Genomic DNA, 24304 nt, shown 5'->3' with positions numbered 1-24304 from the left:
ATTACAGAATATTGAGTAGAGTTCCCTGTGCTATACAGTAGGTCCTTGTTGGTTATCTATTTTATATATAGTAGTGTGTGTATGTTAATCCCAAGCTCCTAATTTATCCCTTCCCCCACCCCCCCCCATTTCCCCTTTGGTAACCATGTTTGTTTTCAAAATCTGAGTCTGTTTCTGTTTTGTAAACAGAATTTGTATCACTTTTTAAATTAGATTCCACATATGAATGATATCATATAATGTTTGTGTTTCTCTGTCTGACTTACTTCACTTAGTATGATAATCTCTAGGTCCATCCGTGTTGCTGCAAACGGCATTATTTGTTCTTTTTTATGGCTGAGTAATATACCATTGTATATATGTACCACATCTTCTTTATCCATTCATCTGTCGATGGACATTTAGGTTGCTTCCATGTCCTGGCTATTGTAAATAGTGCTGCGTTGGGGTGCATGTATCTTTTCAAATTATGGTTTTCTCCAGATATATGCCCAGGAGTGTGATTGCTAGATCATATGGTAGTTCTATTTTCAGTTTTTTAAGGAACCTCCGTACTATTCTCCATAAGCTTGTACCAATTTACAGTCCTACCAACAGTGTGGGAGGGTTCCTTTTTTCCCACACCTTCACCAGTGTCTTCTTTGGAAAAATATCTATTTAGATCTTTTGCCCATTTCTTGATTGGGTTGTTTTTTTTTTTGACATAGAGCTGCATGAGCTGTTTGTGTATTTTGGAGATTATCCTTTGTTGGTCGCTTTGTTTGCAAATATTTTCTCCCTTTCTGTGGGTTGTCTTTTTGTTTTAAAGTTTCCTTTGCTGTGCAAAAGCTTTTTAAGTTTAATTAGGTCCCATTTGTTTATTTTTGTTTTTATTTTCATTACTCTAGGAGGTGGATCAAAAAGATATTGCTGCGATTTATGTCAAAGAGCGTTGTTTTGTTTTTTTAATTTATTTTTTGGCTGTGCTCTGCTGCTTGTGGGATCTTAGTTCCCCGACCAGGGATCGAGCCCAGGGCCCATGGCAGTGAAAGAGCTGAGTCTTAACCACTGGAACACCAGGGAGTTCCCTAAGAGTGTTCTGCCTATGTTTTCCTCTAAGAGATTTTACTCTCTGGCCTTACATTTAGGTCTTTGATCCGTTTTGAGTTTATTTTTGTGTATGGTGTTAGAGAGCGTTCTAATTTCATTCTCTTACATGTAGCTGTCCAGTTTTCTCAGCACCACTTTTTCCCATTGTATATCCTTGCCTCCTTTGTCATAGATTAATTGACCACAGGTGCGTGGATAGAAGAATCCACTTTATGGTGTTGAGTCCTCCTATCCAAGATCTGATCTTTCCGTCTATTCCAGTTGTTTAAGGTTTTTCTCATTCAAGCATGTACAGTGACTGTACAGATAGTGGGGAGGTGCAGCAGCTTCAGGACAGCGGTTGCCTCCAGGAAGGTTGAATGCAGTAGAACAGGGACTGCGCTTCTATCCAAAATGTTGTAACAATGTTTTTAATACATCTGAATGTTTATGTAATACATATGAATGTTTCTTATGAAACTATTTTTCTATATCTTTGAAATATTTAATAGTTTAAAAAATACTTAGGGGCTTCCCTGGTGGCACAGTGGTTACGAATCCGCCTGTCAATGCAGAGGACACAGGTTCGAGCCCTGGTCCGGGAAGATCCCACGTGCCGCAGAGCAACTAAGCCCGTGCACCACAACTACTGAGCCTGCACTCTAGAGCCCACGAGCCACAACTACTGAGCCCATGCGCCACCACTACTGAAGCCCGAGAGCCTAGAGCCCATGCTCCGCAATAAGAGAAGCCACCGCAATGAGAAGTCCACTCACCACAATGAAGAGTAGCCCCTGCTGGACACAACTAGAGAAAGCCGAAAGCCCAAGCGCAGCAATGAAGACCCAATGCAGCCAAAAATAAATAACAACAAAAAAACACTTAGAAATCAATTTTAATGGAAAAGGACTTTTATTGCAAATACAGTGACTCTTCATATTACAGTAGTTTATTCTGATACACCAAATGGCCATAATTTATGTATATTTTGGATATAAAACTATACTTTTTTTTTTTTTTTTTTTTACAAATAATATACTTTCCAGTGTGATGACACTTCAATGAGGAAAAGATTGCATTCACAATAGAAACCATCCTCCCTGAGTCCACAGTCCTAAATAACAAGCACTGTCCAGACATCCCTGCAGTGGAGCTGACCCTGACAAAGGGGCTTCCCCTCCTCTATCCCTCATTGCCAGTTGACAGTCACAGGAAGTGAAGCATTTCTGGAGTGTCTGTATCCACCCACTATGGAGAATGCCAGTGACTCAACCAGAGCAGCAACAGTGAAATGGTAGAACTGCAGAGCCCTGACTTTGCATTTTAGTCTCTGTAGCCAAGGTCAGAAGTAAAACATTAAAACTATTTTACCATTTACCTTGCTGAGAGCCCCCATAACCTGTTTCACTAGTAAGCAGCAAAACTAGGAATTTTACCTAGGGGACCACTAAAAAAAAATGTAGTCTTTTCCAACATGTCTGTTTTCCCCAGCATCTGGCACATAGTCGACCTTCATTAAGTGCTTGTGGGGCGAACAGAGAATCATAATCCTCATCTGTCCAGGGGTGTGTGGCCAATGAGCCATAGAAGTTATGGCATCACAGTGGTTTACTTTTAAAAGATGTTCTTTCAAAATGAACTCCAGGAAGAAAAGTCTACACAGAGAGAGATGCTGAAGCGATCTTATTGAGTAGTTTGTTGAGAGCTCTAACTCTTTCTTCCAAGAATCGGGATTTTTTCTCAGCACCTCGTTGCTTCTCTTCAGTGACCTGAAGCGCTTTCGTTAGGTGAGCATTTTCCACATAGAGCTCCTTGAGCAGCAAATCAGATCGTGTATTCTTTTCAAACTGGACAGGGGAGAAAGCCACACTGCACTGTGAATCTAATGCAGAAATGCCACGCTACCAGCTTGCCCCTCCCAGTCTTCCACGTTGTTCAAACCACAGTTTGGGGATTCTTACAAATTGGAAACAAATATTGGATGTAATGACAATTTTTGTTATCCTGGCGGGAGAGAGGAAATTGAGAATCTGATGAACTATGTGGTAGAGAAAACTTAAGCCAATTTTGCACAAATTGATTTTTACCATAAAATGAAGACAAAAGACCAAAATCTGTAGGCCTCAAAAAGAAAGGAAATTGTCAAGAGTACCCTGTCAAATTGGGTGTCCAAGGAAATTGTCAAGAGTACGCTGTCTGCGCTCTCACCTGCCCGCCCAAGTCCAAAACCTTGGCGTCCTGATGGATCCCTTCCCATCTCATCTTTCAGCTAGGCCTTTAGCGTGGGATACAGAGCCCCCATCTCTTGGGTCCTAACAGCTGGTGTCCTCGTTTCCTTTGATGTGCTTTCAACCAAACCTGGGGTTTGGGTTGAGGTTTTGCCAGGAGTGACTGGGGGAGTCACCGAGTCTGACTGCTGGGAAGGAACGTGAGGACCAGGGACAGAGAGGGTGGGAGGATGGCAGTGCCAGCAGGGGAGGGGCTGCAGAGATGTGGGGGTGGTCAGGAGCGGGTGGCCTGCACAGAGTCACGCTGCCTGGGAACCTGCAGCTCCGGATGCCGCAGATGAACCAACCGTACTTGACTGCTATGTAAGGAAAGTATCTCTACAGATTCTCACATTTCATTTCCTGGAGCTCCAAGTAGAACTTTTAGGACAGCAATGGCCTCTCTCTCTCCTCTCCCCCTCTCAGCAATTCCACAGGACATGGGGTTCTCTTGGGTTATGTCTCCCTGATCAGCTACTTGAATGCCCAAACGAGGCATCATCACTCACCTGCTCTTTCAGCTCACGCACTTTCTCTTGGAGGAGCGCTTCCACGTTCTTCAAAATCATTTCCACCTCCTCCACCCGCTCTTCTGCGGCTTTCAGCTGTTTTTCATGTGCTTCCTGCACAAAAGGAGCTTAGAGATCAACACTGTACGTTTTAAAAAGAATCATTGCGGGTTTGTTTACTTTAGAATGGAAATTAGCTGAAGTGTGCAAATCTGAGCATGTGGATAACCTTTCATCCGTAGAGGGAGGGTTAGAAATGTCTCACAAGCCACAAAGCTGCATTTCTCATTGTAGTCTAAGCAGATCAGCAGACTGCTTTGTGCTAGGATTGGTCCTTTGAGTCCTAAATGACTCAAAGGTGAGTTTCCCCAAACACATTAGTCTTTCTAAAGGATTTCTGACTAAATTTCTTTGTTTTGTCAATAATCTCTCACAGCTTAACTGTCTCTCCAGCATAACGTTTTTGCATAATGCTGAAAGGCTATTCTTCGTTAGAATTTGTGTTTTACAAACGTCGAATTTCACCCACCTTTGCAGGCTTGGCCAGTTCCTCCCTCGTGAAGGTGCCTTGCCCTTGGCCCCACCCCCACCCCCACCTCATGAACTCTGAGGACCAAGTTGTGCCCCGCAGGCTTACACTTTACGGTGCTCACTCACTGATGCCTGAGAGGCTGCTTTGAGGTGGGAACCGCTGCCACCAGAAGTTGACAGAAACGGAAGCACAGAGAGGTTAAACAAGTGGCCTGAGGTCACTCGGCTGGGGTGGTGCAGCCAGGATCCAGATCCCTGCAGCGCGTGCTCTGAGCCACTGTCCTGCTGCCCTTTAAGGCTGCGACTCTGTTTCTATGTGTCTAGACGCCTAGGGCAGCACCTGGCACACAGCCGGGCTCCCCAAGTCTGTGCTGTCACTGCGCTGACCTCTTGTCCAACCACCCCCCACGCCCTGGCTACCTTTAAACATGCCGAGCACAGCCCACCTCAGGACCTTTGCACCTGCCTGTGCTCTCACAGGGCTACACAAGCAGGGACACTGCCTGTTGCCTCCCTCGCGACCCCTCTATCACCATCTTTCAGGCCTGGAAGCGGGGACCGTGTGTGTGGCTGTGTGGCTGGCTGCAGACACGTGCAGCCCAGAAGACAGACTGGGGGGCTTTGGGGGGCCTTCAGGGTCAGCTGCTCAACGCCCCCCAGTTCTCAGGGAAAGTTGGGTCCCATAGCTTCCATAAAGCAGTCCTCACGTAGTGGGACATCTGCGGGGCCATCTTCCCCTGGGCACCTGGGCAGCTTTTGGCTAAGTCACCAGAGAGCCAGCCTCCCCCTCCCCGTCGCCCTCAGCCGGCCCTTGGGCCCCTGTCCTCACTTACCCGTTCCTCCTCCCGGAGCTGCCGAGCCGCCTGCCGCTCCCCTTCCAGCAGCTGCTGCAGCTCAGCCACGCGGCCCCGAGGCACCAGCCGCTCCATCTGCTCCTGCAGCTGCTGCACCTCGTGGGCGTGCTGGGACCGGGCCAGCCTCAGCCTCATGGTGGCCCCGTGCAGCTGCCCAGGGAGAAGGCACCCAGTGTTGGGGTGACCGCCCAGAGCTACGGGGTCACTACCAGACACAGAAGACTGCATCTCTACCTTTAAGGTCACCCCACAAGGGAAGTGTCTGCAGCAAAACCCACGGCTCCTAAAGAGCCTATTTAGCTGAATTCTGACGCCCAAACTCCATTCAGCGGGCGCTTCTACACAGTGAGAGCCAGGAAAGCTTGCCTGTAATCCTCCACGTGACCTCCCGCCGGATTACGTAACCTTCTGTCATGTTTACCTTCCGGGTACATGACTGGGGTGTAATTCCTTTAATACTGTGACCCACGCCAGCTGTGTACGGCAGCCTTCCTCTAAGTGAAGAGTTCATGCCCCTGACACTCGGCTGCGGCCGGGGTCCCAGAGGTGGGTTACACGGTGATCAGCCAGGGGCTGGGAGCAGGTGTGGATGGGCCTCAGCACCCGCTCCCTGGGCAGAGAACCCACTGGGTCGTTGGTACCAAGCTGTCCAGAGCCTGGCCACTTCCCCTGACAGACCACCTGGGAGCCCAGATCTCAACACCACTTATATCACTTGGACTCTGGCAGCTTCGTCTGGAACACACAGAACTTCCCTCTGAGACCCCCCAGACAGGAGAGGCAACAGCTCTGCCAGGGGTCCTGCCGAGGGCAGGTTGGAGAGGAGGGTGCCGGCCATGCCAGGCAAGAGCGAGGCTGTGAGCCCGCAGCCCCACTTCCCTCACTGTCCCGTGTCACTGCGTGTCTCAGGGGCCACCCCAGGCGGTTCTCCAGGACGGGTCCCCCCAGAGGCACACGCGTACACACGGGTCCAGCAGGGCAGCTACCGTGCTCTTTGGGATGAAGACAGGGGAGGATAGTTCTCACACATCCTCCACCAGATGTAGCCTCCTCCCGACTTTCGAGATTCAGACGGCCACTCTACAGTCACTCTGGCCCGTGTCTGAGCCCCCGCCCGCCCAAAAATGCTCTTCACACCCCCTGCACAGGCTCCTCACCGCCCGCTCTCCACTTGGTTGGGTGGTACATCGGCACCGCCCAACTGAGTGCCCCGAGCCCCCTCCTTGTGAAGTGAGGTGCGGGTGGAGGCTGGGCTGCCTCCGGAGAGCCCTGCTCAACTGCCACGTGAGAAGGGGGACGTCCCCAGGAGAGCAGTGGGGCCACTGCAGCCGGGAAGCCAGGGCCTTCGCATTCTGGATGCCGGGGCGGGGCAGCGAGCCCCTCGGACAGCAGCCCCTCCTGCCCTGAATCCAAGCTGGACCGGCAGAATGTGGGGAAGTGATATTCAGAACTCCCGGGCACCGGCCTCAGAAGCCTAGCCACCTGTATGCTCTTCTGGGGGCGCCTGTTGCCGCACCACGAGAACCCCATGCCGTGGAGAGGCCGGTGCGGGTGCCCCAGTCCGTGGCACCCCTGTAAGTGCCCTCTCGGACGCCTGGCTCCCCTGCTGGACCTGTGACCTTGCAACCACTCCTGGCGCACCGGTGACCACTCCCTCCTCCGTGGCTCTGTGTGCACCTCACCTCCGCACACCCACAGGGTCCCTAAGTGCCCTGGAAGCTCCTTACTTCCCTTCTCCACACTTTCATCCAGGTGTGTTTCATGGGGGTCCTCGTCTAAATCACAAAAGGGGACGCCAGCTCACGTCACAGCAGCCTGCTTAAGTGCAGTATCTCCTGCCTGTGACGGCGGCTGCATGTTGGGCATCCCAGCGGGCACGGAAACCTCCGACAGCCCAGCCCTTCTGCCAGCAGATGGATGTGACTGCTTAGCCTCGAAGGCTCAATCTAGTCCAGGCAATTTCTCAAGGTTCCTTTTGCACTAAAAAGAGAGAAGGGAGCCCCCAGTACGTGGTGGCACCTCGGGGAAAGTGCCTGCTTACAGCGGGGGGCTGAGCCCACAGGAGCCTGACAGCACCTCATAAGGCCCCGGTGGGGGGTCCCGCACCCAGACTGACCCCTCTGCGGCCCCAGGCCATCTGAGAAGTGACTGTTCACACCAGGTGACCACAGCCAAGTCCAGGAGTCAGGCCAGGGGCCAGTTGGGGAACCTGGTGCAAAGGCTGGGCAGAGGCATGCGGGTTAGAGACCCTCCCACGGCCCTTTTCCTGCTGCCGTACCCGGGCCCTCCAAGCACACCCCAGGTCTGAGTCCACACTGGGCCCGTGGCCCTCAGGGCACCTCACCCCGTCACCTCCCTTCTGCTCGAGCTCCTCAGAAGAACCAGCCCCGCGTCCCTGCACCTCACGCTGTCAGGCACCCGCCGTCCCTCCTGGGCCCGCTCTGCTCACATCTGTTTGTCCCAGACCGCGAACTCCCTGCCTCCCCCGAGCCTGGTGCACGCTGGACAAATGCTGCAGCAGGAGAGCGGGTGGAATACCCACAGGAACGTGACACCTGGGCTCCACTGGGGCGTGGAGCCGGGTCACCTCGGGGGCTGCTCTGCCCTGTTGGCCTGGACCTCAGAGGCCACCTGCCGCGTTCCCTGGCCCCTGCATCTGTAGAGGGCACACCTGGAGGCGCTGCTATGGCCTCCTGCCCTCGTGAGGAACAGGCGCAGCTCTTCACGTGGCTCACTCGAGTTCAACCCGACCCTGGACTGAGCCTGACTCAGTCCTGGGCCTGGCGGGTGCCCAGCTAGCCGGGTGACCTGAGGCAGACCAACGATGCCCCTGGCTGGACTAGTCCCGGCCAGGCTGTCAGAGGCAAGGCTGACCCCTCCCGGGCTGGGACCACCGCGCACACCCACCTGGTCCCGACTCTCTTCGAGGGCCTCTCTCAGCTGTGACTGTGCCAGTCTCAGGCTCTGACGTTCCTGAGTCACGTGTTCAAGTTCAAGTTCAAGTTTTTGGATTTGGTTATCCTGTTTTTTAAAAATCAATTTCACAAGTATAAGAAGTATCTTACACGTTTAATGCAGAAACTTCAGGAAAGCAAAAATTACAAAATTCAACTCATCCACAATCCCAGCAGCCCAAGGACCACACCCGACGTTCTGCTGTATCTCCTGGCCCTCCCTCCATACGCACGGACTTCTGTCACTAAGACGTTGTATGCTGTGCTTTCCCCCTCTTATTATATCTTGAGTGTTAAATACTTTTCAAAAACATGGTTTTGAATGGCTGCACCATCATTTACTGACTAATTCAATACTGTTGATGATTCAAAGCTGATTCCAATTCTGTTTTGCTATTATAAATACCACAGCAATGAAAATACTTCCAGCTAAATCCGTACACAATGCTCAGTAAAGTTCCCACTAGCAGAATCATGAAGCCAGAGCACACGGACGTTCCTGATGCTCTTGAAGTATATTTTGCCATATTGTCCTCCGGAGAGGTTGTACCAACTTACTCTCGTATCATCAGGATTTAATTCCTTTCTGCTACTTTTTCTAGATACCAGGCTTTGCAAAAGCTGCTGAAGTCCACATATTTTCAGGGCTTGCTTGTTAAGTCCCTCACTTTACCTCCAGGCACATCAGGGCCGTTCCTGATCTGTTTTAGGCCAGCCTGTCTGCCCCTCCCTGCCCCGCCGGCCACTCACCTGCAGCTCCTCCCGGCACGCCGCCTCCTCCAGTCTCTGTGTCAGCAGCTGAACAGTGATGTGATTCTTCTTGCTCTGGGCCTGGTGGGTAGAGGCCTCCTCTCCCAGCTGCAGGACCCTGTGGTTGAGCTGGGACAATTCGTCCTTGCATTTCTGACTCTAGAACAAAAAGGGATAAAACACAGATGAAAAAGTTATGTTTTTAAACCAACAGCATTCCAGTGGTTCTTAACCAGGGACCCTCTTGCTCCCCGAGGGATGCTTGGCAATGTCTGGAGCCCATTTTGGTCATCACAGCTAGTGGGGTGGGGTTACTACTGGAGACTAGTGGGTGAGGCGCTCAGCGTCCCCAGAGCGATGGGCTCTCAGGCCACAGGGCAGAGGATGAACTCTGGTCCATCCAAGAAGCAGGAGACTGTGCACCAGGGGCGCTCACAGCCCATCAACATCCAACCACTGCTCTGGAGCACTGGCATGGTTTTCTTGTTTCTCCCACGGTTATTTCTAACATTATCTTAAGCAATTTGAAGGGAAAAAAACCCCTCGTTTTACTTGAGGCACGTGATTCTCTTCAAATCATTGTCATTAAACACAAAAACCGAGGCTCTCGGTGGGGGGAGCACACTGATAAAATCACCCACTTTGCAGACAGCGGATGCTGGACCCTGGGCGGTGCTGCCTGGGATGAAACAGCAGCCAGCAGGTGACACACGGAAGTTCGTTATTTCCAACCAGGTGTCACACACCTTCACACAAACCATGTTTTGCTCATCTGCTTTTCCCCAGCAGCCGCTCTGGAGGCCGAGGGTCTGCAGCCCTCCGTGCCTCAGAGCAGCGTCTAAGCACAGCTGGTGGGCGTGTCACTGTCGCCCCAGGGCTGGGTGTTCCCACCACATCAGCCAGGCGCAGGAAGAAGCAGGCTGGGGCGAGAGCTACGGGTCTCTCCAGGGGACAGCAGAGGTCTGAGAAGCCAGAGGTGACAAAAACACTCCCAGAGGACTTCCCTGGTGGTGCCGTGGTTAAGAATCCGCCTGCCAGGCTGCACTGAATCCACCTGGTTGTGCCTTCCACACACACACACACACACACACACACACACAGAGGCATAATAACTGACTGCTTAGAACGAGTTGCTCTAGCATTACCTTTTTTTCTCTAAATTAGTTTTTTCTTTAAATTTAACCTTCAGTTTTGAGTCACTTAGTTGGCTGTTGCATCATATGATTCTTTGGTTGTCTCCCAGTGATGCCAGATGGAATCAGCACAGCCCCAGGTGCTAGTTGCTAATGCCTATAAAATACCACCCACCCCCACAAAGGAGAATCATTTAAGAGTTCTTTGGACTTCATCTTCAAAAGTAGCCAAAGAATTCACGTGACAGGTTATCCCAGAAAATCTTTTGCAGTTAGTGAAATTAGGGTATAACTAAGAACATTCAGAATACTACACACACAGTTTAGGTGATCTTGGTATAGTGGTGGGACAGCAGTGAAGTGATTAATATGTACATGCTCTGCTGGGGGAAACTAAAGGGAAAGAGGTGTTCAGCCTAGAAAAACATTTCTCAGTGGATTTCCTATGAAGTCAATGTGTCTTGGGTTTAACTTTGAAACAAATTAAAAAATTTAAAAACTGACTTACTAGCATTTGTGGATTTCAGATTGAGACCCACGTAAAAGCAGTGTTTTATTCTGTGAAAAAAAAAGAATCCACCAGCCGATGCAGGGGACACGGGTTCGATCCCCGGTCCGGGAAGATCCCACATGCCGAGGAGCAACCAAGCCCGTGCACAACAACTAATGAGCCTGCGCTCTAGAGCCTGCGAGCCACAACTACTGAAGGCCGCGCTCCCTAGAGCCCACGCGCCGCAACTACTGAAGCCTGTGTACTCAAGAGCCCGCGTGCTGCAACTACGGAGCCCGTGGGCTGCAACTACTGAAGCCCGCGCGCCTACAGCCCGTGTTCTGCAACAAGAGAAGCCACCGCAATGAGAAGCCTGCGCACCGCAAAGAAGAGTAGCCCCCACTCTCCACAACTAGAGAAAGCCCGCGCGTAGCAACGAAGACCCAACGCAGCCAAAATAATAATAGTAATAATAATAATAAAATTTTAAAATTAAAAATAAATAAAAACACTCCCAGAAAGAGTAAGAGCTCAGCAAGGTGTCAGGACACAAGGTTGGCAGGTGAAAATCCAGTGTACTTCTATGTCCTGACAGTGAACATGCAGAATCCCATGTGAAAAACAAAACACCATTTCTGGCTTCTGGTCTGGCCTGCAAAGAGCTTGGAAGTCGTCACTCCCATCCTCCCAACAAGAAAAAGCTGAGTCACTGAAAACTCAACCACTCTTCTGAGACCCATCAGAGAACTGAGGTCACAGGGCAAATCAATGCCCTGAAAACTGGAGAGACGGCCAAAGAGAGTCCCAGCTCACCAGGAGCTGATGGCTGGAGCCCGAAACAAAGTGGCTACTGTGGGCGGAACTGTGTCCACAAACTCTCTGCTGTGTCTGGAGACAGGGCTTGCAGCAGGTCATTAAGGTTAAATGTGCTCACGAGGTGGGGTCCTAATCTGATAGGACAGTGACTTTATGAGAAGACACAGTGAGAGGGCATCGTCTGCAAACCCGGAAGAGCCTCGCCAGAACCAAGTCAGCCCTGCCTTGATCTTGGACTTCCGGCCTCGAGAACCGTGAGGCAATGAACTCCTGTGGTTTAAGCCACCGGTCTGTGGCATTCTGTACAGAGCCTGAGCAGACTAAGACAGTGACCATTCTGAAGTACACAGAGCGTTCTATTCTCCTGCCCTCAAGAGAAATGTCCTTTTTACCAGATTAGAACCAGCGTGGGGAAGGGGATACCCAACTGCAGCCCCCTCTAACCTTTCTGACTCAGTACACACCTATCAGAGTGGCTAAAATAAAAGAGTGACAACACAAGTGTGGACAAGGATGTGGGGAAACTGGATCAAGCACACATTGCTGGCAGGAACGGAAACTGTTACAGCCACTCTGGATAACAGTTGGGCAATTTCTTATAAAACTAAACATGTAACTACCATACAACTCAGCAACTGCTCTCCTGGGCATTTAGCCCATGAAATGAAAACCTATATCCACACAAAGACCTGCCTGGGAATGTTCACGGCACCTCTGTGACAGCCCCAAACTGGAATCAGCCCAGCCGTCCTTTAAAAGGTGAGCGTTAAAACAAGCTGTGGGCGACTTCCCTGGTGGTCCAGCAGTTAAGACTCCGTGCTCCCAAGGGCCCGGGTTCGATCCCTGGTCAGGGAACTAGATCCCGCAGGCCACAGCGAAGATCCCGCGTGCCGCAGCTAAGACCAGGCGCAGCCAAATAAAGAAATAAATATTAAAAAACAAAACAAAACAAGCTGTGGGACATCAATGCCTTGGAATAGTGTCCAGCAACAGGAAGAAGCTAACTGTGGACACACAGCCGGGAATTATGATATGCGAGACAAGGCAACCCCAAAGTTCGTATTCTGTATTCCTTTTGTATCACATTTTGAAATGACACAATTTTGGAAATGAAGGGCAGTTAGTGGTTTTCAGGGGTTAGGAGCTGGGGTAGGTGGGCAGGAAGGCGGTGGGTGTGGTTATGAAAGAACAACGTCAAGGATCCTTGTGGAGCTGGAGCTGTTCAGTATCTTGACTGTGGTCGTGGAGACACGAACCTACACAAGGGATAAAATTGCATAGAACTTGATACACACACGAGTACACAAGTAAAACTGGGGAAGCCCGAGTAAGGCCCATGGATTGTATCAATGTCGACATCTTGGTTGTTGATATTCATTATGGACTGATCCCTGCCAATTCACATGTTGAACCCCAAACCCCCAATACCTCAGAGTGACTGTATTTGGAGACGGGGCCTTGAAAGAGGTGACTAAGGTTAAATGAGGTCATATGAGTCCAACATGATGGTGTCCTAATAAGAGATGAGGACACAGACACATCCGAGGGATGACCATGTGAGGACACAGGGAGGGACAGCTGTATACAAGCCAAGGAGAGAGGCCTCAGAAGAAACCAGCCCTGCCCTGATCTTGGACTTCGAACCTCGAGAACTATGAGGAAATAAACTTCTGTTGTATAAGCCACTCACTCTGTGGTACTTTGTTATGGCAGCCCTAGCAAACTAACACAGATATATTATACTATAGTTCCATAAAATGTTACAACTGGAAGAAACTGGACAAAGTGTATTTCTCTGTAATATACTTCTTATAACCACCTGGGAGTCTGCAATTATCAATACTAATTTCAATTAAAAAAAGAATTCAAAAACAAAAACAAAAACAAGAATGACACATCCCAGCTTCTGTGCTTCAGTCCAAAAGCCAGTAAGTGAGACCAAGTACAGAAGGCATTTACTTATGGGGCAAAGGGAGACCAGTGTGGAGGTCAGTGCTGAGTGAGACAGGGCATTTACCCGCAGGGTAAAGGGATTAATCAAACAGTTAAGTAAATCTATTGAAGATGAGGAAACCAGGTTTTTCATTGCTAGAGGCAAGAGTTACAAATATGGAAACGGAGAAAACCAGAATTATCCCTGTGATGTTGGAATTGCAGATAAAAGTTTGAATTCATGGTTTTCAGTAGGGAGATATATAAATCAATATACCTGAAACCACGTGCGTGTAAGCCTAATAAATATACGTATACACTCCCTAGCTCTATGCACTAACTGCACCTGGACATAGCAATGCCCCAGGAGCCATGAGCACTCCTAGTGCCCAGATCTTGGTCTCTAAATACCATTCGGAACTAAAGGTCACCAAGGGCTCCTTGGAGAAACGACTGCTTCCAGGACTGGGGCAGGGAAGTACTAGATGAACCTGGAATATCGTGGGGCACCAGAAAGTGAGGAAGTGCTCAAAGAATGACCAGGACCTGTCAGGAGGACCCAGAAGTCACCCTGAGGGGGCTCTTATTGGCCAAATCTGGGACAATCTGAGCATAAAAATAAATACTGATGGTAACATATTAATAACCCATTGAATAAAACAGGAATCTATGATAGTAACATAATGATGAATAAATAAATGGAGGGCTTCCCTGGTGGCGCAGTGGTTAAGAATCCGCCTGCCAACGCAGGGGACACAGGTTCGAGCCCTGGTCCAGGAAGATCCCACATGCTGTGGAGCAACTAAGCCCATGCGCCACAACTACTGAGTCTGCACTCTAGAGCCCGTGAGCCACAACTACTGAGCCCGTTTGCCACAACTACTGAGCCTGTGCTCTAGAGCCTGTGCTCCTCAACAAGAGAAGCCACCGCAATGAGAAGCCCACGCACCACAACGAAGAGTAGCCCCCGCTCGCCGCAACAAGAGAAAGCCTGCGCACAGCAACGAGGACCCAATGCAGCCAAGAATAAATAAATAAAATCAATAAATTAAAATCAATAAATAAATGGAGAGAAGAAAAAGCTCTTCCTTACACTAGAACGCCAATTAACAAATATAAAAGGAAGCTGGGATTAGTCACCAACTGGCCACCATCACAGTCATAACTGACTGCACCAAGAAACAGAGGATGCTGAAACAAGGGGGTGAGAGTTTGATGAAGAACAAGATATTCACATCATATCAAAGCATTTCCCCATAAAATATTTAGCAATTACCAAGGGGAAAGTAACTTTGTGGAGAAGCCTGACCAACACCACCTGACCAAGAATCTAAGTTGACGTCACTAATGCTTGTGTCCCCGGACTGGATGGACTGAGAAGGACACAGCATCACTTTGGGGATAGTCACACATAATCTGAATCCAAGCACAGGGAAGCACCGGATACACCGAAACAACCGCTTGTAATCTTCAAAAGCGCCAGGTCATAACAACAAGGACAGGCGGACTGAAGCCACACGAGGTCCTGGGCTGGCTGATGGGGCAGTTTCATAGTCACGCTGATTTCCTAATCTGGGGTGTGGGAGAGGGCTGATGGGTCAGCAACTCACTCTCAAATCTTTCGTAACAAAGTTCTGTGCTTCCTTGTTGTAAGCTTGAAATTATTTCAAAATAATGGAAGAGGGAGGGTGGCATCAGCTTCATGCCAGGTGTCAATACTTCACCTGTGTGCAGAGCTCTTCCATCTCAGAGCAGGCCTTTTCCTTCTCTCTCTTTAAAACCTCAACTTCCTTCCTGTTGAAGAAGCAAAGTTAACAGTATCACTGACCCCTCATCACTCACGGTCACCTTGGCGGCTTGGATCTGTACACCTGCTCCTGGTACCCTACGGCCACTGCTCCGTCACTGTCCTACGCTATCGCTGCTGCTGGTCCAATCGGATCCCAGCTTCGGAACCAGAGGAACCCTGCCAGCACTGTAAGAACAAACCCTCCATGACGTTCCTCAATCACACACGTTAATCTCTCTCTGGCACATGCGAGTGCTCTTCACACCCAGCAGCATAAACACCAACACAGGCTTACATTCACTGACATCTGAGGTCAAAGGGGTCCCAGCACCAAACTTAGGGAAAAATGGTTCCTGGAGGGAAAAATCTTGCAGATTTCAGAACTGCTGTAATGTAACAGCGATCGCTTATTGACCATCCACTTTGGATCCCAGGCTTTCATCATCGGGCACTTTTATCAAATCAACACCGCATCCTCGGCAGTTTAGAGCTCAGCTCATCTTGAACGTCATTAAGAAAAAAGCCAAACAAACCATCCTTGGATGAGGCTCTGATGGTGAAAGCAGAAATCCACTGACAGGCATCCCGAGCCTCCACCGCAACACACACACACACACACACACACACACACACACGAACGCACACACACACACGAACGCGCACACACACCCACACACCAACACACACGGGCACACACACACCCACGCACCCACGCACACACACACAAGCAGACACACCCACACACGCGCACACACCCACACGCACACGCAAACACACGCACACACACGCACACACACACGCACGCACACACACACGCACGCACAGACACACAACCCAAACACACACGCACACACATGCACACACTCCCCCACACACAGCCACACACGCACGCACCCACCCACACACACGCACCCACGCACACACACACACACGAACACACACACACACACTCACACAGACACACACGCACACACACACGGACACACACCCAAACACCCACACGCACACACGCACACACACGCACCCTCGCACGCGCACACACACACACGTACACACGCACCCACACGCAACCACACGCACACACATGCACACACACACCCACACACACACGCACGCACACACACCCACACACACGCACAAACACACCCACACCCACACACATGCACACACACACCCACACACACCCACACGCACAGGCACACGCACATGCACGCGCACACACGCGCAAACACACACGCACCCACACGCAACCACACGAACACACACACGCACACACACACCCACACACACCCACACACACAGGCACACGCACACACACACACACGCGCACACACACCCACACACAGACACCCACACACACACACACCCACACGCATACACACACACAACCACCACACACCCACAGAAACACGCACACACACACACACGCGTATACACACACACGCACACACACCCTCACACACGCACACCCACACACGCACAGACACACGCACACACACTCACCCACACCCACACACACACGCACACACACCCACCCCCACACATGCACACACCCCGCCCCACATGCACACACACCCACACACCCACACACGCGCGCACAAACACACCCACACGCACACACACACGCATGCACGCACACACACGCACACACATGCACTCACACACGCAGACACACACCCACACACGCGCGCACAAACACACTCACACGCACTCACGCACACACCCGCACACACACACACACACGCACACACACGCACACACATGCGCTCACACACGCAGACACACACCCACACACACACACGCACCCAACCACACACCCACCCACACACACACACCCCCACACACGCACACACGCACGCACCCACGCAGACACACACACGCACACACACACACGCGCACACACGCACACCCCCCGCACACACACCCGCACACACACACCCTCACACGCACGCACACACACACACACACACGGACACACACAGACTCACCCACACACACACACGCACCCAAACACACACACACGCACGCACACACACACGCGCACAGACAAACGCAGACACACACGCACACACGCGCACACACGCGCACACACACGCACACCCACACACACGCACCCAACCACACACCCACACACGCGCACACACACCCACACACGCACAGACACACGCACACACACGCAGACACACCCAAACACACACACGCATACACACATGCACTCACTCACACACGCAGACACACACCCACACACGCACACACACACACGCACACACCCAACCACACACACGCACGCACACACACACGCACACACACATGCACTCACTCACACACGCACACACACACGCACACACACCTGCACTCACTCACACGCACACACACACACGCACACACACACGCACACACACACAAGTACACACACGCAAGCACACGCACACACGCACACACACGCACGCGCACACACACACGCACGCACCCACGCACACACACACGCGCACACACCCACACACGCGCACACACCCACACCCACACACCCACAAACACGCACGCACACACACCCAACCCACACACACACACACGCACACACAAACACCCCCCACACACGCGCACACACACACACGCAGCCAGCCACACACAACCACACCCACCCACACACACGCACACACACACGCACACACACACGCGCACACACGAGCACACACACGCACAGACACAAACACACGCACACACGCACACCCCCCCACGCTCACACCCACACACACACGCACCCACAAACACACGCGCACACACGCACACACACACACACCCCACACACACGTACACACACGCACACACACACACGCACACACACACGCACCCACACACAGACGCACCCACGCACCCACCCACACACACGCACACGCACACCCACACACCCGCACACACACACGCACACACACGCACACACACGCACACACGCACACACAAACGAACACGCACACACACCCACAAACGCACACACACACACACCACACACACGGACGCACACACACGCACACACACACGCAGACGAACACACACGCACATACACGCACACGCACACGCACACGCACATACCCACACACGCACACACACAGGCACACACGCACACACACATGCGCACACACACAGGCCCCCCCACACACGCACACACATGCACCCCCACACCCCCACACAGCCACACCCACAATCACACACGCACCCACGCAACACACGCACCCACGCACACACACACACACGCACCCACCCACCCACACACACACCCACAAACACACACACGCACACACACCCACAGACACCTACACACCCACACAAACACACGCACGCACACGCACACACGCACACACACGCACACACACACGCACCCACACACACGCACACACCCACACGCACACGCACACGGACACACGCGCACACGCACACACCCACCCACACGCACACGCACACACACGCGCACACACACGCTCAAGCACACGCAAACACACACCCACCCACGCACACAGACGCACACACCCACAGCCCCACACACACACGCACCCACACACACACACACGCACACCGACACACACCCCACACACACGCACCCACACACACACGCACGCACACACACACGCACACGCACACACACGCACACACACACACGCTCACGCACAGGCACACACACCCACCCACACACACACGCACACACACACCCACACTGACACCCACCCACACACACGCACGCGCACACACACACACCCACACCCACACGCACACACACACACACGCACACACACACCCACACACGAACACACACACGCACCCACACACACCCACACACACACACCCACACCCACACACACACGCACCCACACACGCACACACCCACACACGAACACACACGCACACCCCCCCACACACACACGCACGCACACACCCACACACACACCTATGTAAACATCCACACACACAAACACGCACGCACCCACGCACACACGCACACACACGCACACGCACACATGCACACACGCACACACACAACCCACACGCACACCCACGCACACCCCCACACACGCACACACGCACACGCACGCACACACCCCCACACAAGCACGCACACACGCACACACACGCGCACACACCCGCACACACACCCACACACACACACATACACACCCACACACCCACACACACGAACCCACACACGCACACACCCACACACGCACACACACACACCCCACACACGCACACGCACACACACACCCACACACACATGCACACTCACACACACCCACACGCACCCCCCCCCACACGCACACGCGCACACACGCAGACACCCACGCACACACACCCACGCACACACACACACGCGCACACACACACCCACTCACACCCACACACACGCACACACACACACGCACCCACACACACCCACACCCACACACGCACCCACACACACACGCACACACACACACGCCACACACACACGCACACACACACGCACACACACACACACACCCCACACACGCACCCACCCACACACACCCCACACACGCACCCACGCACACACACGCAACATGCACACACACACGCACGCACACCCACGCACACACACACGCACACACCCACACACACACGCACACAAACACAAACACAGCTCCTGCCTCAGTGCTCAGGCCCCCGACCCCTGACTCTGACTCACTGAAATCGGCAGACCAGGAATGCACCTCGGAGGAAAGCACAGCTAAAACCATTATCAGGACAAGAACAAACAGATTCTACTCGCCCAGAAAGGCTGCAAGAGTATCTCTCGCCCCTACGAGAATGCTCGATGCCTCCCCCGAGCCCTGAGCACAAGGTGGAGTTATTTCTGCAGGGTGAGCAGTGCTTGCAGAGCAGCGTCAGAGGCACAGGGGCCTGTGCTGGAGCTGGTGGCGGTGGTGCTGACCCGGCACCTCCTACTTCTGCGAGTGAGGCGCTCAGGAAGGAGGCCCGAGGCCTGTGCCTGGCAAGGCTGGTCAGAGGGCAGCACAGCTCTCCTGGAATGCGGGTTATCTGTGAACACGTCCCACTTTCTACAGCAATGCCTTCTAAGCTTACTCTACGAAGAGCAAGCCCTGTCAGGGACCGGGCGGTCGGGGTGGGACCACTGAGACGGCCCTTACCTCTGTGCAGCCTCTGTCCTTTCTGCAGCTTCAAGCTCTTGCTGGATCCTTGCCAGCTCATTTTTCAAAAACGTGTTTTCTTCAGAAAGCCTATCCAATTTGATTCTGCATGGGAAATTTAAGAAAGGAAGAAGAGTGGGAACTCCAGAAGCTGGTCACCCCCACGCACTCCAGTCCTGCAGTGACCCTGCAGCCACACTTCCCCTTCCCTAGATGAGGGCACAGGACACCACTTCCTTCGCTTTCCTGTATCCCGTGTTAACCTGCTCTGGTTTGCATCTCCCAAGAGATAAGCTATAGAAGACAAAGCTTTCTTAGCTTCTAAAACAGCCACACAATCAACAACTCCCTGGTGCATTCAGCACCTTGGTTCTTTGTGTTCACAGCTGGCCGGTTCCTGCATCTTATAACCTCCACTGAAATGTGAGTGTGCCCATGGCAGGCACCAGTGCAAGATGCTGGGTGAGTCCTCGCGAGGTCATTGCAAGGAGAGTGGCCACCCCCTCCACCCAGGGGACTCCAGCACAAAGCTGAGGAACACAAGGACGGGGGAGGCTGGATCCCAAGGGAAGAGCGCCTCCATCCTACACCCTGAGCTCAGTACCAGGAGGAGCCTGGGACGATGCCCGTATCAGTGGACAGAGGGCGACCTGATGCAACATGGAGCCTTCACAGGGAAAAGCAAGTACCGACAGTGGCTGCCGGGACCAAGTCTCCCCGGAGCCCCCCTGGCTTCCGATGCTCTTAGAGTCTCCCTGGGAAGGTAACCCCATCGATGTGTGACACACAAGCAACTGACCAGTAAAGATCACGGGGAGGCAGCCTGAGACCCACGCCTGCTGCCCAGAGAGTCTATCCTTAACGCATCTTGGTCTTGCAGATATTTATTCCCCTAAACAGGTCTCTACCTGGCATTAGCTTCTTTTCAATCTAAAAGTACTCAAAGCCACATGACCTCATATGTTTATGTATTATTCTTATAATGTCAAGCATAAGGATCTCCTTCATAAGCATAAGTACCACTTCATTTTTCCTCATGAGGAACTAGAGAGAAAAATAAAGACATAGAAGTCAACGGAATTTTAAAAGCAGCAAAGGGTTTCAAGCAGGGGAGTGACACAAATGAGGTCTGTGTTTTGAACTGTCATTCCGGCTCCAGGATGGAAAACAAATTGATTCAAGGCAGGTGTGTGTGTGTATGTGGTTGGCAGGGGATTCTGCCGCCAGCTTCCTGGACCTCAAATAAGACGGCAGTTGCTCCACCCCAGCCGCGCACACTCACCAAATAACCAGAGCAAAGCTGATCATCTAGTGTGTGATGTCCTCACAGAAGGTAATGGAAACCTCCAGGGGTCCCCAAACAAAACAACCCCAGAAGCTGAAACCAAAGCCATGAGCATTAAGCAACACAAACGTGGGGTTACCCTGAGGCCAGCACCTACACCAGTGTGGAGAAACCACACCTTGGATACATGCACTGGGCCAGTTCCCTGGAAGAGGTTAAAGTGGTCTCAGATTAAGAGGCTCCCAACTCTTGGCAAAAGCAAAACACATCCTTTCTGCAGGGAGCACCCTCTACTACAGCTCCCAGGATTCCCAGAGATAAACATCATGCAAACATGAGCTCACAATTAAAGATCACCACAATATACGTGGAAAAGGACCACCTCTGAGAGTCAGAAGAAGCCAGAACAACAGAATTAGATCCTGTAGGAACCTCAGATACCGGAATTATCAGACACAAACTAAGGAAAAATGTTATGAAATGTTTACTTAACTAAAAGATGGAAATTAAAAGAGGACAAGCAACAAGAAGCTATCAAAAATGATCAGACAGGACTAACTAAACAGAATTTTGGAAAATAAAAAGTCAATGTCAAAAGAAAAACTCACTGGCAGAATGTGCCATAGACAGAAAAGAAGTCGGAAGTAATGAAAGGTTAAGAAATGGAGGAAGAAGGATGCTCAACATCACTAATCATTAGAGAAATGCAAATCAAAACTACAATGAGGTGTCACCTTACAGCAGTTAGAATGGGCATCATCAGAAAATCTACAAACAACAAATGCTGGAGAGGGTGTGGAGAAAAGGGAACCCTCTTGCACTGTTGGTGGGAATGTAAATGGATACAGCCACTATGGAGAACAGTATGGAGGTTCCTTAAAAAACTAAAAATAGAACTACCATACGACCCAGCAATCCCACTACTGGGCATATCCCCTGAGAAAACCTTAATTCAAAAAGAGTCATGTACCACAATGTTCATTGCAGCTCTATTTACAACAGCCAGGACATGGAAGCAACTTAAGTGTCCATCGACAGATGAATGGATAAAGAAGATGTGGCACATATATATAATGGAATATTACTCAGCCATAAAAAGAAACGAAATGGAGTTATTTGTAGTGAGGTGGATGGACCTAGAGTCTGTCATACAGAGTGAAGGAAGTCAGAAAGAGAAAAACAAATGCCATATGCTAACACATATATATGGAATCTAAAAAAAAATGGTTATGAAGAACCTAGGGGCAGGATGGGAAAAAAGACACAGACCTTCTAGAGAATGGACTTGAGGACACGGGGAGGGGGAAGGGTAAGCTGGGACAAAGTGAGAGAGTGGCATGGACATATATACACTACCAAATGTAAAATCGATAGCTAGTGGGAAGCAGCTGCATAGCACAGGGAGGTCAACTCCGTGCTTTGTGACCACCTAGAGGGGTGGGATAGGGAGGGTGGGAGGGAGGGAGACGCAAGAGGGAAGAGATGTGGGGATATATGTATATGTATAGCTGATTCACTTTGTTATAAAGCAGAAACAAACACACCATTGTAAAGCAATTATACTCCAATAAAGATGTTAAAAAAAAAAGAAAAGAAAAGGGGTATATGAATATATATTAGTTTATACAGGCACACCTTGGAGATATCATGGGTTTGGTTTAAGACCCACAATAAAGTGCATATTCAATAAAGTGAGTCACGAAATGTTTTGGTTTCCCAGTACATATAAAAGTTATGTATACACTATACTGTAGTCTGTTGAATATGCATTAGCATTATAATGCTAACCATCATCTGACAATGCAGCGTTGCCACAAACCTTCGATTTGTAAAAAATGCAATATCTGAGAAGCACAATAAAGCAAAGCACAAAAAAGAAAGGAAACAAACTCAAACCAAAATTTTACCTGTAGGTGGTGGCAGGAATAGGATGGAACAGCCAAAATTTTCTGACTGTACCTGTTTTAAAAGTTTTAACTTTGGAACCATGTAAATATTTTACATATTGTTAAAACAAAATGAAATCAAAGTGGAAAACCAACGTACACATTTTGAAAACAAAATGAAACAAATGAACCTGTGTTTCATGTTGGTAGATTAGTCAAACTGGGGTTATTTAAATTACTTGAAAACACAGAGATTGATTGTATTTCCCTAGTGGGTACATACTAAGGATGAAAAGAATTACAAAGAAATCTTAACCTGTTTTTAGTAATCATATTATTCATAATAATGTTATTAGTAATAATATTCCTAAGAATAATATAATATTCTTTAAATAATAAACAGTTTATATATTGAAGAATAGAGCAAAAAAGTAATAGCATGGACTCATGTTGAATCATCTCTTCTAAAGAAGTATTTCTTAGCTCTGTCCACTGAAAAGGCCTAGAAACAAGGACCAACCCAGTAGCCATGAGCATCCACATTCATTTTTTTTTTTAAAGAGAATTTCTCTAGCTCTAGGCCTATCTTTTTATTTTTTAATTTATTTTTATTTATTTTTATATTTATTTTTGGCTGTGTTGGGTCTTCGTTTCTGTGCGAGGGCTTTCTCTAGTGCGGGGCCACTCTTCATCGCGGTGAGCGGGCCTCTCACTATCGCGGCCTCTCTTGTTGCGGAGCACAGGCTCCAGACGCGCAGGCTCAGTAGTTGTGGCTCACGGGCCTAGTTGCTCTGCAGCATGTGAGATCTTCCCAGACCAGGGCTTGAACCCGTGTCCCCTGCATTGGCAGGCGGATTCTCAACCACTGCGCCACCAGGGAAGCC

The 24304-nt window shown here is 50.7% G+C and overlaps 1 protein-coding gene across 1 annotated transcript; it reads right to left on the bottom strand.

Annotated features, from left to right (window-relative positions):
* Positions 1 to 1942: 1942 nt before the first annotated feature.
* On the bottom strand, positions 1943 to 20351 carry LOC309613646 (ninein-like protein). Its single transcript, XM_082360702.1, has 7 exons — positions 20250 to 20351; positions 15029 to 15098; positions 8934 to 9092; positions 8137 to 8250; positions 5209 to 5379; positions 3845 to 3958; positions 1943 to 2915 (listed from the first exon to the last, which is right to left on the bottom strand). Exons 2-7 carry the CDS (start codon positions 15047 to 15049, stop codon positions 2724 to 2726), a joined length of 771 nt encoding a protein of 256 aa, XP_082216828.1. The 5' UTR covers positions 15050 to 15098; positions 20250 to 20351; the 3' UTR covers positions 1943 to 2723.
* Positions 20352 to 24304: the final 3953 nt, after the last annotated feature.

The sequence above is a fragment of the Balaenoptera borealis genome, assembly GCF_965194805.1.
Source record: "Balaenoptera borealis genome assembly, chromosome: 16".
Taxonomy (NCBI): domain Eukaryota; kingdom Metazoa; phylum Chordata; class Mammalia; order Artiodactyla; family Balaenopteridae; genus Balaenoptera; species Balaenoptera borealis.
Note: the sequence above shows the minus strand (reverse complement) of the source record. Positions and strands in the feature narration are given on the sequence as shown.

What these genes read in the sequence shown, in the direction of transcription:
- LOC309613646 (XM_082360702.1), bottom strand. Translation starts at nt 15,049, where the DNA reads ATGGAAGAGCTCTGCACACAG. An exon ending in TGGAAGAGCTCTGCACACAG is followed by an intron (nt 9,093 to 15,028) that starts GTGAAGTATTGA and finishes TTTTTGTTCTAG; the next exon opens with AGTCAGAAATGCAAGGACGA. An exon ending in AGCTCCGGGAGGAGGAACGG is followed by an intron (nt 3,959 to 5,208) that starts GTAAGTGAGGAC and finishes CCTTTTGTGCAG; the next exon opens with GAAGCACATGAAAAACAGCT.